Source organism: Dasypus novemcinctus, chromosome X, assembly GCF_030445035.2.
Source record: "Dasypus novemcinctus isolate mDasNov1 chromosome X, mDasNov1.1.hap2, whole genome shotgun sequence".
NCBI lineage: Eukaryota > Metazoa > Chordata > Mammalia > Cingulata > Dasypodidae > Dasypus > Dasypus novemcinctus.
In genome coordinates, this window is record NC_080704.1 from 72,002,340 (window position 1) to 72,019,048 (window position 16,709).

A 16,709-nucleotide genomic window follows, 5' to 3' on the forward strand; every position below is an offset into this window, starting at 1 on the left:
GGGTTTTATTTTGATTTGTTTTGTCTTGTGGGTCCTCTTTGGCACTTGATTCTGTTTATTATATATACTTCCCACAGTTCCTAGAGGACTGCAACTTACCTTTTCCTACTCTAACATCTTGGATCCCCTAAAATATTTTTTAAGGGAGAACTGCTATAATTTTCTGATGGACCGAATATGGGGGCAATTTAAAGTGAATAGTTGAGGGTTCAAATGTGGAGTGAAAAAAGTGGATATTTTCTTTCAAAGAGTCTATAAACTAGTGTGAGGGCCTGTTTTTAAAGAGATAGTTTCACTTGAACTGTGATCATGTGGTTTAGATGTAAAGTGCATTAGGAGAGGAGAGGCCAAGAATGAAAAAGCTAATTTGGTCTACAATAGTCAGGGAGGACTTCCGTGAAGTGATGAGACATGAATTAAGTCATGGAGAATGCGCGGGTTCTCATATATATTTGTCATGGGTAAGCATGTATATTTCAGAATGAATTAACAACATGAGTGGAAATTTCCAAATAGGAGCAACATGTGAGAGAGGCAATAAGGGAAAGATTTAATTGGTTGAGTTTGGGACAATGATTGGGAAGTGAGGTTTGGTCAGTAGTTTGGAGCCAGTTTAGAGGGGGACTTGAAAGCCAGGCAGAAAAATTTATAGAGATGGTTAGATAGTGGGCAACAAGAGAAAGGAATGACGAAAGCAAAGTTCTAAGAAAGTTTGCTTCTTCTGATTAGCATGCGTTGAACCTGAGTCTCCTTGACGTAGAAACCTGGAACTTGAGATCAACACCAGGCAGTTGCAGAACTTACATTCAAGACTGATATCGGAACATTACATTGTGAAAAACCTCTAGAGAGGGCCATTTCAAAGCTCTCTTACATAAGCTTTCTTGAGATCAAGAAGTATTTTTTAAATATATTTAACTCTTAAAAACTCCTTTATTTCTTCAGTATTTGGTAGAAAGAGGAGTCTACTGGTCAGTGCTTTCTTTGGAATAATTAGTACAGCTTTATTTACTTATTTATACTTTTATTTATTTACTGAACATTTACTATATACTGTACTAAGCACTATACACACATTACTGTGTTAAATCCTAGAAAAAACCCATAAAGTAAGTAAAAACCCCATTTTATTGATGAAGGAATTGAAATATACCAAGCTGTAGAAATTGCCTCAAGTTTTATAGATAGTAAGTGACAATTAGGGTGGCCAAGTGTCCTAATTTGCCTAGGACATAGAGGTTTCCAGTGTATGGGACTTTCAGTGCTAAAACCAGGAAAACCCTGGGCAAACTGGGATGAGTTGGTCATCTTAGAGTTGAATTTCTAATCCTGCTTTGGATCTGGAGTTCTTAACCTCTGCTCTCATTGCTCTCAATAAACTTGTAATCATCTTTTATCTAATGCACAGAAGAACCTTATCTGAGACTACCTACTTTCAGCAGTATGCCTCCTCCAGGCACTTCTCAGGTGTGTCCTGAGTCAGGTTTTGCTCTCTGCTTCTCCCAGGGACATTTGAGATTTACTGCCAGGCGGGCAGACATCGAGAAGCAGGGATGAGGGCAATCTACAATGTGTCCCAGTGTCCTAGCCGCCAAGCCACCCCTCACCAACACTACCAAGCTGCAAGAATCTATTACATCATGGCAGAAGAGGTGGAGTGGGACTATTGCCCTGACAGGAGCTGGGAATTGGAATGGCACAACCAGTCTGAGGAGGAGAGGTGAGGCTTCAGTAAAGGAAACATCACACTTTTGGAAAATCTAAACCATTTTACACATGAGGAAACTCCAAATGAGAGATGAGAAGCAACTCACCTAAGGAGACCTAATAAGAATACAACAGATCTGGGTGCAGGGCCTACAGTGCAGCTCTTCTGAGTTCTAGCTCATTGCTTCTATTTTTCTATACTGTGAGTTGGCAGTACAAAACTTTGCCCTCACTCCGATCTTCTTAAGCCTTGCCTCCTTTCCTTTGTTTCACCAGAAACACCTACTCTGGGATCTAAATTTTATATCGGACTTGCTTGAGGGATTGAATATCACAAACGTAGCTGTCCCTTGATACAATGGCATCACATTCATTACAGTACAGATTCCGCTGTGTAGCACAGTAACTTAAAAAAGATAAAATTAATTTATTGTTCACATTACAGTACAAATATGTTTAGTCCCAAGCTACTAGGTGAAAACTTACTTTTATACCTCGGACCAAGATAGCTTCTCCAGTTGAATCCATTCTCAGATGTCAAGAAATGGGAAAAAAAGTCCAGGACAAGCAGCATTGTCTGTAAAGAGATGACCTGGAAGCTGTATGTATCACTTTCATGCATATCCCATTGTCCTGAACTTATTCATGTAGCCATGTCTAGCTGCAAGGAAGGCTTGGGAATATACTCTCTGGGTAAGCAGCCATATGCCCAGCTAACACCTATTACTAAAAAGGAAGAAGGGGAGAATAGAAGCTGAGATATAGTTTAGCAGTCTCCACTACAAAGTTATCCCCAGTGTTTGATTTTTGTGTCCTCACTGCCTTTTCTGATTCTTGCCATTTGTATTGGTTGTTGAAGGTTGAAAACATCTGAATAGCTTGCTCTGGGACTTGCAAAAGTGACTTCCTTTCTCTGGATCTTGGTTAAGTTATATATAAAATGATGTGGTATAGTGGAAAGAACCTTACTAGTGGGGGAGGTCAGGAAGGAGCAGCAAGCTTGGATCTAAGACCTCACTCCCTTGCTGCTTGATGTTATCACAGTAGATAAGTCCTGTCACTTCTTGGTCTCTGATTCCATCTATGGAACCTACCTATCTCATAGGCCTATTGGGAATGTCAAATGATAAAATAAATAATAAAATTTGTTGTATACTGGAAAGCATTCCATAGGGAGAGAGGTATAAGTTTTAATTTCCTCTCTATCTCTCCTTACCCTTGACTCTCCAGTAATGACAAAAATTAGTATAATTCTACCACCTTGCACCTTTTGTCAAAATAATCCCATCTAAGACATCATTACAGTTGAAGCTAGAGCTCAGGGTTCCTGAATCTTGGCCCAGTACTGTTGTCATATTAATTGTACTGCATGTTCCTTCCTGGAGGATGAACAAACAAGGGAACTTCAATGAATACTGAAACCTGTCATCTTTAATTGTTGTTATGACACCAATGTGGTAGGCCATCTAACATTAGCAGAAAAAAATCTACTACCTCTTCTTTGACCTGGGATTATCTCTGACTTATATTCCCCAGACCTGAAAATGTGGGGCTGAGGACCAGATGCTGATATTACTTTTTGGATTCTTTTAGCTATGGACATATCTTCCTGAGCAATGAGAGTGGGCTCCTGGGTTCCAGATACAAGAAAGCTGTATTCAGGGAATACACTGATGGAACATTCAAGATCCCTCGGCCAAGGACTGGATCAGAAGAGCACTTGGGAATCTTGGGTAAGGGAATTCCTCTTTTCTCTTAGTGTCTAGTAGTCTGAGCTTCTTCTAGGAATGTGATCTCATATAAGAATGCCTCCCCTTCCCTATTTTCAGTTTTCTTTATGATATGCTGAAGATATAGTAATATTTTATAAAGCATCCATGAAAATAAGTACTAACCCAAAGCCACAGACTAAAAGTTAATCAGAGTAGATAACTTAGAAGAGGGGATTCCTTTATTCTATTGCAGTCTGAATAAGATTTTCCCTGGCTCCTATACCTAGGGGTCTCTGATGTTAGTAGATTTAAACAGATAATAGAAGTATGCGGACTTAAGAACATCAAAGAGTAGAATAAAATGAAACAGTACTACTCTTGTACCTCAGTTTAATTATCTCTACAGTTCATTCACTTTCATAGGAGCCACTGGCCTCTGAAGAGACCTCAGCCACTCTATACTCTGAGCCACTCTCACTCTCTACCATTGGCAATTCCACAGAGCCCTGATTCCCTAGATCCTTGGGCAATTGTAAAGAAAGGCCTGGGATGAGAAAGCAGGGAAAACTGGAGTCACTATCCTATTGTTGAAGTATCCTTATCCTTAGTATCCATTTATTGGCTTCTGAATCTAAAATTGGAGCCAGCCATGACACTCAGGATCAGAAGGAAACTTTCTCTCAAAAAACTCCTAATTCTAGGGATACCTTATGTATATCCCTTTATTTAATAATTAATAATGTATACCCCCTTGTCCTACTCCTCCAATATTGGAACTTTCCTTTCTCTTGCATCTATTAGGTCCACTACTCAGAGGAGAGGTTGGTGATATCCTGACTGTGGTGTTCAAGAATAATGCCAGCCGCCCATACTCCGTGCATGCTCATGGAGTGCTAGAATCTGATACTACCAGACCACTGGCTGCTGAACCTGGTAAGTGGGGATATTCAGTGAAGAGAAAAACAATGTTCCACACCTCTGCTTCAACTCTATGGTTTGCTCCTTTTAAAAAGTATGTTCTTAGAGACTTAAAAGAGGATTATTGACAAGTTCTAAGCCAGTCTGAGTTTGTCTATGTTAAATATTCATTCTCAACCCTATAACAGACTACTTACTTAGCTTTTTTTTCATCAAAGACTGTTCCTTAACACTGGTCACACATTGAGCCTTATATTGCTCCTGATTGTGAGCATAGATTGAGCTTCTAACACTCTGTAGAACCTGAAGTTAACCTTGGCTACAGGTTGAGCTCCTAATCTTGTCTAGAGAGTGACCTGACCCAAAGCATAGACTGATGCCTAACCCTAAATATATATAAAGTTCTTGGCATTTTAATACAGGCAAAATCCTAACCTTAGTCACTAACAATAATTGTAGGATTACTTTAATCTCTATCTCAATTGTTTCCATTCATTCATGCATTGAATAAATACTGGAGATCAACTGGGTGACAAGAACAATTTTAGAAGCTATGGATGCAGTGCTGAATAATATTTGTTCTTGTCTAAATTTGGACTAGTAATGTAAAGTAACAAGTTAATTGGTGATTATAATGCAGTGTGATAGGTGTTAAGTGTATTATGGAGGTATAAAAGAAGGTACATAATCTCATGCTCAGATGGTCAAGCATTTTCCCAGAGGAAGTTATATTTAAGCTGATATTTTAAATAGTATTTTTTAAACTTTAACATGTGTCAGTATCACCTGGAAGACTAGTTAAAATGCAGATTACTGAGCTCCATCACCACAGTTTCTGATTCAATATGTCTCTTATGAGGCTCAAGAATTTGTAATTTCTAGTAAGTTCTCAGGTGATGCTGATGCTGCTGGTTCAAGAACTATACTTTGAGAATCACTGATCTAAAGTATGACAAAAATGCATATAAGTGCAGAGCCATATGGAATAAAAACATAGAAAAGTAAGTTTCAGATTTAGGGAATATATTGTGCAAAGGCCCAGGGGTTAAAGAGAGGAATTTTGGAGTAAAGGAAAAGGAATGGATTCTAAAAAGAATGAAGAGGTTTAATTGGCAAGATTTGATGATTATTGGATATGGGAGGAAGATAGAGAGTGATTGTTCAATAGTACCTATGTTATTGGAGGAAGGTTCTTAAATGACACCTAGATATTTGGCTTGGGGCAATAAGGTAAATAGTGATGCCATTCACCAATATACAGGTCTTGGAAAAAAGTAGACTTGTATAATAGGATGATGGCACATTCACTTTTGAATTAGTTGAGTTTGAGCTGTCTGTAAAATAACCAAATAGAGGCATCTAATAGACATAAACAGCTAGAGTTCAGGAGAAAGATATGATCTAAAATATTAAAATTTTGAGGGATCAACATTTAGGTAGTAATTGAAGGTTTAGGAATGAATGTGGTCACTCTTGGAGAGTATTTTAAATAAGATAGTAAGAGACCTAGGATGAGACCTGAAGAATAACAACATTTAAGGGATGTTCTGATTGAAAAATGTACCTAATAAGTAGCAAAACAGGTAAAAGGAAAACAAAAAGATGGTATCCTCAATAGTTTTAGTTGCTTCAGAGATGTCTAATAAGATGAGAACAGAAAATTTCCCATTGCATATAGCAACATGGAAGTGGCTGGTGATTTTGATGAATTGGTAGGGAAATAAACAAGATTTTTATGGGCTAAAGAGTAGGTGGGAGATGTAGAAATGAAAAGAGTGAGTATGGTTTAATTTTAAGTTTTAGGCAGAATCTATAATAATGGTGGTATTACCTTGATATTGACCACAATTTTATTTTATTTTTTTTAATATTTTTTTATTTATTTATTTTTATTGACTTTGTAATAATATTACATTAAAAATATATATGTGAGGTCCCATTCAACCCCACCCCCCCACCCCCCCTCTCCCCCCCCCAACAACACTCGTTCCCATCATCATGACACATCCATTGGATTTTTGACCACAATTTTAGTTGATTAGAATGTCTGGGGTATGACAAAGGTTTAAAGTAAAATGGAAGTAAAAGATATTGAAATTGAGGAGGTCAAAGTACTGATAGGTCTGAGTGTTGGTTAAGTCATCCACATGATACTTGAAGTCACTCAGGAGGGTGGAAGGAATTGGGGTGGAAAGCCAGATGGAGATCAAGGTATGAAATCATTAATAAATGACCAAATTGAGAGATGTGATACATTGGTAAAAGGGAAAACCAATTAGGTATATCGATACAGAAAAATGCTGATAATAGCTTTAAGTAAGGTGGTAAGAAATACGGATGGAGAGTATTAGATGGATTTCAGAGTTGTTAATGGGGATCAATAGTATATGATTACTAAGCAGATATTGTGGGGATAAAGGACATGATGGATTCAAGGATAATTCCGACATTTTTGAATTAAGCTCCTGGATGATAGAGACATTCACAAAGATGATAGGAAATACAAGAAGCAGGAAGAAGGTTGTTTGTTTGCTTTTAGAAGGGAAGATATTGGGTTTATTTTTTTTATCATTTTGAGTGTGAAATATCTCTAATAAATCCAAGTGGAAATGAGAGAGCTGTAAGGATAAGAGGTTATATTCAGTTTGAGATATGTTTCTATAGTTTGAAAGAGATATCTAGGATAGCTATAGTGATTTAGCAGTAATGGCTGAAATAATGGTTTATGAATATTACTCAGTGAGATAGTGTATAGAGTGGCAATAACACTGAGATGAGAATGAAACTTAGAAAATACCATCAATATTCAAAAGGATGTAATATATCCCAAATAATTTATAGTTTTAGTGCAGTATTAATCAAAATATTTCATATTTGAAATACATACATTTTTTATATAAAATTGATTTGAAAGAATAAAGTGTACCTGGCATGTACATGTTATTAAATAACATGTTATTAAACAACATGTTATTTAAGCACAATAATTAAGGCAGTTTAGTTACATGGCAAAAATAAATGGATCAGTAGGACATAATAAAAATATATCTGAAATAAACGGGAGTTTCTGCCTTTGTCAACACCAGTGGGAATACTGCTAGCTCCCTTTCTTCTTCCTCCCTCCTTGCCAACACCTCACAAGGCAGAAGCTAATAATATGATTAGTTAAAACCCAGAATGTTTTTTTAAATTAATTAATTAGTTAATTTATTTTTTCTTTTAAATGTTACATTAAAAAATATGAGGTCCCCAAATACCCCCCAAGCCACCCACACCACCCTCCGATATCAACAAACTTCCATCATTGTGGCACATCCACTGCACCCGGCGAATACATTCTGGAGAACCACTACAGCACATGGACAGTGGTCCACATTGTAGTCCACACTCTCCCCAGTCCACACAGTGGGCCATGACAGGACACACAACGTCCAGGATTCATCCCTGCAGCACCACTTTGAACAACTCCAAATACTGAAAATGCCCCCACACCATATCGCTTCTTCCCTCTCCCATCAGCCACTGTGACCACATTTTCCACATCACTATTACAATTTCTTCCTTTACTAATCATAATAGTTCCACAGCAGAACACCAGTAAGTCCACTCTAATCCATACTTTATTCCTCCATCTTGTGGACTTGGGATGGCTATACCCAGTCCCCCTCTAAATCAAAAGGGGGTTTAGATTCCACATGGATGATGGACGCAATTTTCCTGATTACAGCTATAGGCACCCTTGGCTCCCTGGTGTGGTGGTTGACCCTCTTCACCTCCCTGTCAGTTGGCCAGGGTAAGTCCAAGAAAGGAGATGCAAGTCTGCTGAGGCCCAAGGCCTGGCTGTCACATGGACAGTTCAGAGATTCAAGTCTCCTGAGTATACACCAACCCAAACGCCAACCACAGGTCTGGTAAAAATAACAGAAAAGGCATGTGTAGAAAGGTGATATCTGAGCCCAACTCCATCACACTCAGGAAAAAAAACTCCAAAGTAGGGCAAACTGACATGTCCCTGAACTCAAGAGCCATCTGCCTTGACCATAGAACCTGTGGGTCACTGCATCCTTTAGGAGACCCAGCACCTGTATTTATATCTACCTTGGCTGTCTCTAGTACCCTTCTGAGGCGTGCATAAGCATCATCCCCTGATGACCTCCCGACTATTTTTTGGAGTCTCTTAGTCATATGAACTCACTTGTCCTTTCCTTTTTCCCCTTTTTATCAAAGTCAAAAAGCAGTTTTTAACACTTGATATTACATGTAGGCTGAGATATTCTGCCGGTCTGAGTTGACCTCTTTGTTCATGGTCTTTTTGTGGTTATTTCGTCAACTGGTGCTTGGTAGTAATCCCTCAGTGCCAGGAAGGCTCATCCCCAGGAGTCATGTCCCATACTGGGGGGACAGCAATGCATCTATATGCTGAGTTTGGCTTAGAGAGTGGTCACATTTGAGCAAAATGCAGGCTCTCAGGAGGTAATTCTTAGGCACCCCACAGCTCTATGCCTAGTTCATATTTCAGGTTCACAGACTCATAATCAGAGCCAACAGTATCAACGGCTCATCATTGGACCATCCATTTTTATTGGTCTTTGCCATTGCACTTGGGGAACTGGTGTTGTTCCATTGAGGAATGTGATAGAGCTCCCTTGGTCAGGTACTCAGTGCTCTCTCATCTGTTGTTTCCAACTGAAACCACTATGAAAATATCCAAACATTTTTATGTACCCTGTATACATGACCTGGAGAACTTCTTCCCAACCATGTGCCCCCCACCAATGACACCCCACACAAGTGCTCCTCCCCCACCATAGTTGAACCTCTCTGTAGTCCAAAACTTCTTCCAAAAAGAAGCCCAATATATTGCCAGGTTCCATTAATAGAAAAATGGAATATAGTGATTGTTTAAAGGTTAGATATAGAATATATAGAAATTAAGAAAAATTAAATAAAGGAAAAATAAACTGAGGCATCAAAAATGAAAAAATGAAAAAGCTTTGTTTTTGACATTTTGCCTTTTATCACTGCTATATGCCTTGCCCTGTATGTACAGTGGAAAGATAATTTCTTCCATTTCTTCCTCTGTGTCTACCTCCTTTCTTTTTTTTTTTCCTGATTATTAAGTTTCTCTTGACATAAGTTTTAGGTAACAGTAATTCACATATACAATATATGGTACTCCCACATATCAAACATTAAACCATTTGTCCTTTCCAAACAGTGATCTTTTTACATGTTCATATTATATTTGCTGCAGCTAATGTACAGATATTGAAATGATAGCTTTCACATTTGGGTTTACATCATGGTTTATATTTTAGACTATAAAATTTTCTAAATTTTTAGTTATCTTATGTTATACATTATTGTTTACATTTTAGCCTATAGACTTTTATACATGAACTATATCCATCATGGCATGATCTTGTGGAACACTTCCATTGCCCAACAGTCACCCTGATTCCATGTATTCAACAACTCTTTCCCCCTCCCTTCAAGGCCCACCTGACAAACAATCTTCATTACTTGAGGGACCATATTCAGAGATACTTGCAAAAATGTCGAGGGCTTGGCATACGTGACTGCCTTAACTCATTGGGAGCCACCGATTCCCTCAAGAGATACAATTCCCTCTGTTTGAGAACATTAGTCCTCCGCAGGATGTGGGTGTACCTTCACTCTCATTGTATGGGTCTCCACCCAATGATATAATTCACTATGACAAAATAAGCACTCACACACTCTCCAGAAACTTGCCCTGTTTCGGATGCCACCTCTTAAGCATCCCAAAGAGGCAACCTTACATATTACATTCTCTAAAGAGTTTTCTCTGCACCACAATTTAAATCACATACCTGACAATCTCCCATGATCAAATGTTCCCCTCACCTTCTTCCCAATTTCTTGGGCAATCTGACCCATCCTCCCATCCCTAGTGATGCTAAAGCCCAGGCAGCCCCACCCAAAGTTATCCCCATGCCCCCATTTTATCCCTTCCCTGTACAAATACTTACCTCCAGCTTATCATAGATTTCACCAGTGTAGCTGTCAGCTCACAACATTCCCCTACCCTGCAACTACCTTAAAGTTTATAATCCAGTCTCTTGTTCTCTAAGACAGCTTGGTTTACTTATTTCATATCAGAGAAGTCATATAGTATTTGCCCTTCAAAGCCTGGGTTGCTTCACTCAACATAACGTTCTCAAGATTCATCCATGTTATGACATGTGTTTGTACTGTATTTGTTCTTATAGCTGAGGAGAATTCCATTGTATGTATATACCACATTTTATTTATCCAATCATCTGTTGATGGGCATTTGGGTTGATTATAACTTTTGGCAATAATGAATAGTGTTGCTATGAACATTGGAGTGCATATATCATTTTGTGTCCTTGTTTTCAGATCTTCTGGGTATGTACCCAGCAGTGGAATTGCTGGGTCATATGGGAAATGTATGGCTAGTTTTTTGAGAAACTGTCAAACGGTCTGCCAGAATGGCTGGATCCTTCTGCATTCCCACCAGCAGTGGATGAGTGTTCCCATTCCTCCACTTTGTCTCCAACAATTTTAGTCTTTTGATTTTTTTGATAGTTGCCAGTCTATGGGAATAAGATGGAATCTCATTGTTTTGATTTGCATTTTCCTAATAGCTAGGGATTTCGAGCATTTTTCATGAGTTTTTTAGCCATTTGTATGTCATCTTTGGAGAAGTGTCTGTTCAAAACTTTTTCCCATTTTTTCAATGGGTTGTTTGTCTTTATTTTCAAGATATAGGAGTTCTTTATATATGCAGGTTATAAGTCTCCTATCAGATATATGGTTACCAAATATTTTCTCCCATTGTGTAGGCTCTCTTTTCACTTTCCTCTCAAGCTCCTTTGAGGTGCGGAAGGCTTTAATTTTGAGGAGTTCCCATTTTTCTATTTGTTCTTTTGCTGCTTGTGCATTTGGTGTGAAGTTCATGAAACCCTTTCCTATTAAAAGGTCTTGTAGATGCTTCCCTACACTGCTTTCCAAAGTCTTTATGGTCTTGAGTCTTATATTTAGGTCTTTGATCTATTCGAGTTGATCTTTATATAAGGTGTTTAGTTGGTAATCCTCTTTCATTCTTTTATATATGGATATCCAGTTCTCCAGGCACCATTTTTTTAATAGGCCATTGTCTCCCAGTTGAGAGGGTTTGGTGGCTTTATTGAATATTATATGACTATATATATGAGGATCTATATCAGAACTCTCAATTCAGTTCCATTGGTCTGTGTGTCTCTCCTTGTGCCAATTCCATGATGTTTTCATTACTGTAGGTTTGCAGTATGTTTTGAAGTCAGGTAGAGTGATTCCTCCAATTTCGTTTTTCTTTCTCAATATGTCTTTGGCTATTCGAGGCCTCTTTCCTTTCCAAATAAATTTCATAGTTAGTTTTTCTAGTTCCTTAAAGAAGGCTGTGTTGAATTTTATTGGGATTGCATTGAATGTGTAGATCAGTTTTGGTAGGATAGACATCGTAATAATATTTAGTCTTCCTATCCATGAACAGGGAATATTCTTCCATTTATTTAAGTCTTCTTTGATTTCCTTGAACAGTGTTGTGTAGTTCTCTGTGTATCAGTTTTTTACATTTTTAGTTAAATTTATTCCTAGGTATTTTATTTTTTAATTGATTATTGTAAATGGCATTTGTTTCTTGATGTCCTCCTGAGCTTGCTCATTATTGGTGTAAAGAAATGTTACTAGTTTTTTGCATTGATCTTATAATCTGCAACTTTACTAAACCTATTTATGAGTTCTGGAAGTTTTGTTGTAGACTCTCAGGGTTTTCTATGTACAGGATCATGTCATCTGTAAATAATGAAATTTTGAATTCTTCCTTTCCAATTTGAGTTCCTTTTATATCTGCTTCTTGCCTCAGTGCCCGAGCAAGTACTTCTAAGACAATGTTAAATAGATGAGGTGAGAGTGGGCATCTTTGTCTTGTTCCTGATCTTAGAGAGAAAGATTTTAGGATTTCACCTTTGTAAACAATGTTGGTTGTAGGTTTTTCAAATATACTCTTTATCATCTTCAGAAAATTTCCCTTTATTCCATTCTTTTGCAGTGCTTTTATCAAGAAAATGTGCTGTATTTTGTCAAATCCTTTTTCTGCATCTATAGATATAATCATGTGATTTTTTTCCCCTTGAATCTGTTTATATGGTGTATTACATTGATTTATTTTCTTATGTTGAACAATCCTTGCATACCCGGAATGAATCCCACTTGGTCATGGTGTATAATTCATTTAATGTGTTGTTGAATATGGTTAGCAAGTATTTTGTTGAGGATTTTTGCATCTAGGTTCATTAGAGAAATTGATCTGTAATTTTCCTTTCTTGTGGTGTCTTTGGTACTAGGGTAATGTTGACATCATAGAATGAGTTAGGTAATATTCCTTCTGTTTCGATTTTTTGGAAGAGTTTCAACAGGATTGTGTTAATTCTATCCGGAATGTTTTGTAGAATTCACCTGTGAAGCCTTATGGCCCAGGGTTCTTCTTAGTAGGGAGGTTTTTAAAGACTGATTCTATTTCTTTACTTGTGATTGTTTTGTTGAGATCATAAATTTCTTCTTTTGTCAATACAGGCTGCTTTTGTGTTTCTAGGAATTTGTCCATTTCCTCTGAATTGTCATTTTTGTTGGAATATTGTTTTTCAAAGTATCCTCTTGTGATAGTCTTTATTTCTGTGGTGTTAGTGGTGATATATCTTTTCTCATTTCTTCTTTTGTGTATTTGCATCTTCTTTCTTTTTTTCTTTGTTAGTCTAGTTAAGGGTTTGTCATTTTATTGATCTTCTCAAAGAACCAGCTTTTGGTTTTGTACATCTTTTCAAGTGCTTTCTTATTTTGTATTTCATCTAGTTCTGCTCTTATCCTTGCTATTTCTTTCTCTCTTCTTCCTGTGCGGTTACTTACCTTTTTTTTTTTAATAATTCCTCCAAATGTGCAGTAGGTTCTTTAATTTTTGGTCTTCTTTCATTTTAGATGTATGAATTTATGGCTATGAATTTCCCTCTCAGTACTGCTTTTGCATTCTATAAGTTTTGGTATGTTGTTTTATCATTTTCATTAGGTTCAAGGTAGATGTTAATTTCTTTTGAGATTTCCTTTTTGACCCATTGTTTTTCTAAGAGTGTGCTGTTTAATTTCCATATCTTGGTGTGAAATTTGGCCTTCCGACCCTTGCAGATTTACATTTTCACTCCACTGTTGTCACAGTTATTATTTGTACTATTTCAATCTTTCTGAATTCATTGACCATTTCTTTGTCGCCTAGCATATCATCTTTCTTGGAGAATCATCCATGTGCACTTGAGGAAAATTTATATCCTGTGGTATTTGGGTGTAATGATCTGTGTATGTCTATTAGATCCATATTCTCTAAGATACTGTTCAAAGTTTTTGTTTTTTTATTGATTCACTTTTGAGATGTTCTGTCCAAAGTTGATAATGGTGTATTAAAGTCTCCCACTATAATTGTAGAGGCATCTATTCTTTCACTTAGTTTTACCAATGCTTGCCTCACTTATTTGGAGGCACCCTTGTTAGGAGCATAAATATGTCCGAATGTTAGTTCTTCTTGAAAGATTATCCCTTTCACTAATATGTAGTATCCTTCTTTGTCTCTCACAATTGTTTCTCATTTAAAGTCTATTTGTCTGATATTAATATAACTACTCTTGCCTTTTTTTGGTTATTGTTTGCTTGTAAGATTGTTTTCCAGCCCTTCACTTTCAACCTCCATGAATCCCTGGTTCTAAGATGTGTTTCTTATAGACAGCATATGATTGGGTCATATGTCTTTATCCAGTCACCCAGTCTGAATCTTTTGACAGGTCAGTCTAATCCATTGACATTCAGTGTTATTACTTCCAAGGAATTATTTATGTTAGCCATATTTTGTTTTGACTTGTGTTTGTCATATTTTGTTTTTGCCCTTCTCTTTCTATCTTTTTTGTTGCTCTTACACTCTCCTCCAACTCGGCCTCTCCTGTTTTTTTCTTTCCTCCTGCAGAACTCCCTTTAGTATTTCTTGAAGGGCAGAGTTCTTGTTGGTATACTCTTTTAATTTCTTTTTATCTATGAATATTTTGAACTCTCCATCATTTTAGAATGCCAGTTAAGCTGGGTAGAGTGTTTTTTGTTGGAAATTTTTTCTTTTAGTATCTTGACTATATCATACCACTGCCTTCTTGCCTCCATGGTTTCAGATGAGAAATCAGTACTTAATCTTTTGGAGCCTCCCTTGTTTGTGATGGTTCTCTTTTCTCTTGCTGCTTTTAGAATTTTCTCTTTGTCTTGAGCATTGGGTAATTTGACAAGTATATGTCTTGTGTTGGGCCTGTTGGGATTTATAGTGTTTGGGGTACATTGTACTTCCTGGACATGTATATCCATCTCTCAGTAGATTTGGGAAGTATTCAGTCATTATTTCCTGCAACACCCCTTCTGTCCCCTTTCCCTTCTCTTCTCCTTCTGGGATGCCTATAATATGTATGTTTGTGTGTTTTGCATTTTCATTCATGTTCCTAAGTCCTAGCTGGATTTTTTCCATCTTTTTATCGATCAGTTCTACTATCCCTTTGATTTGGAATGTACTGTTTTCCACATTGCTAATTCTTTCCTCTGCCTTTTCTAATCTGCTGCTATTTGCTGAGAGTGTATTTTTGATTTCTTGAACTGTGCTGTTCATCACCATCACATCTGTTTTCCTTTTGCATATATCTGCAATTTCCTCTCCAAATGTTTTCTTCATATTGTTAATCTCTTCCTTTACTTCATTAAGTTGGTCTCTAATATAAGTTTTGAGATCTTTAATTATTTGTCCAATGTTCTGCTCCTCTTCTTGGTTTTTAGTTTGTTCCTTGCATTCGGCCATGTTTTCCTGATTATTGGTTTGGTTTGTAGTTTTTTGTTGTTGTTTGGTCATCATTTTATCTTGATGTGTTTAATTAGTTCCTTAGCTTCTTTGTCTAGTCTTGGGGATTAATTAGTTGTTGTTCATGCATGTTATGTCTTCTCTTTTTCACTTTGTTCTTCTTACTCTATTTTCTTGTTGCTAGCTAAGTTCACTTAAAGGAAAATATTAGGGCCAGGGAAAGCAAAATGAATAAGAAAAGAAAATGTATAAAGTAGTATTGGTAATAAATGTTAACAGAGATCTGGGAGAATGGATATTAGACTCATTTAAGTTGTGTAGAGTTATAACAGTAAGAAGAGTACCTATAATGAGACAGTTACCTGAATATGAGGAGGAATATAGAATGAAGAGTTTTCATGAGAGAAGGAAATAGAAAAGAAAGACAATAATATCAAGAGCAGATAAAAGAAAACAGAACAAAGGTATTAGAAATAAAAAGTCAGACAATTTTGGGGCCAAAGAAAGGGAGATGTAATGTAAGAGAAACAGTAGATGATGGAGACAAGAAAGATGTGGGGGAAAGGGTTTAGTGTATATGGCCAAAGTCAGTACACACAGAAAAGAGGAAATGGAGAATGAGGAAACACAGCAAGTGTGTAGCATTCCCTGCAGCACCTATTATCTAAAGAAAATAAAATAAAATAAGAAGAAAAATAGAAAAGAAAAAAAGAGAAGAGAAAAGTGGGGGCAAAGAAAGGGAGGGGGGAAGGAAGAAAAAGAAAAAGAGAGAAAATAATAAATGAAAAAGGACCTTGGGGGATAAAATGGGAGAAAAGACCAGGAGACAATGCAATATTAGCAACCAAGACAAAAAAAAAAAAAGAACCAATGTTTTAAGCTAGGAATCCTCTTTGCAGTTAAAGAATACACTTAGGGATCTGACCTTCCCCCTTTCTTCTTTCCTCACTTCTTTCTCTCAGGGCAGCAAGAAAGCTGCCTGAGAGGTCTGGCAGAAGATTCAAGTAGGTCCTTGTTGAACCAACTCAACCCAGAAGACTATGGCTCTTTATTTCCAGCGTGAGATCACCTACAACTCACCAGAAACCCCAAATATGCTACTCGAAGCTTGGGTAGCACCTCCTACAGTCCTTCCCCCTTAGGTGTGCTAGGAGAGGTCTAACTGATTTTCTGACTCCACCTTCTCCCAGACCAAGTTTCCTATCCCAGAACATTTAGGTAAATTGGGTTTTTTCAGCAGATTCACCTCTCCTTTCTTCCTAGACTCTCCCCAAGAGAGCTGGTACACTCTTCCAAGTTCAAGGAGAGAGAGAGAGAAAAAAAACCACAAACGCCGAGGCCTAGGGTCATCAAGAAACTCAGGTGGACCTCAGGGCACGGTGGATTCAGGGATGGGAAGTCTGTGATATTGCAGACTCAAGGTGTGTGAGTCTCTGGAGCATGGGCCACCAGGGTTTAGG

The 16,709-nt window shown here is 37.4% G+C and overlaps 1 protein-coding gene across 3 annotated transcripts in view; it reads left to right on the forward strand.

The window, feature by feature from the left end:
• Positions 1–16,709, forward strand: part of HEPH (hephaestin) — a 151,890-nt gene that overhangs the window by 61,844 nt on the left and 73,337 nt on the right. For all 3 annotated transcript variants that reach the window (XM_071212918.1, XM_058291206.1, XM_058291208.1), the window contains 3 exons: positions 1,507–1,720; positions 3,301–3,440; positions 4,221–4,352. In XM_071212918.1, the coding sequence (XP_071069019.1) occupies positions 1,507–1,720; positions 3,301–3,440; positions 4,221–4,352 (486 nt within the window). The remainder of the gene's footprint in view (positions 1–1,506; positions 1,721–3,300; positions 3,441–4,220; positions 4,353–16,709) is intronic.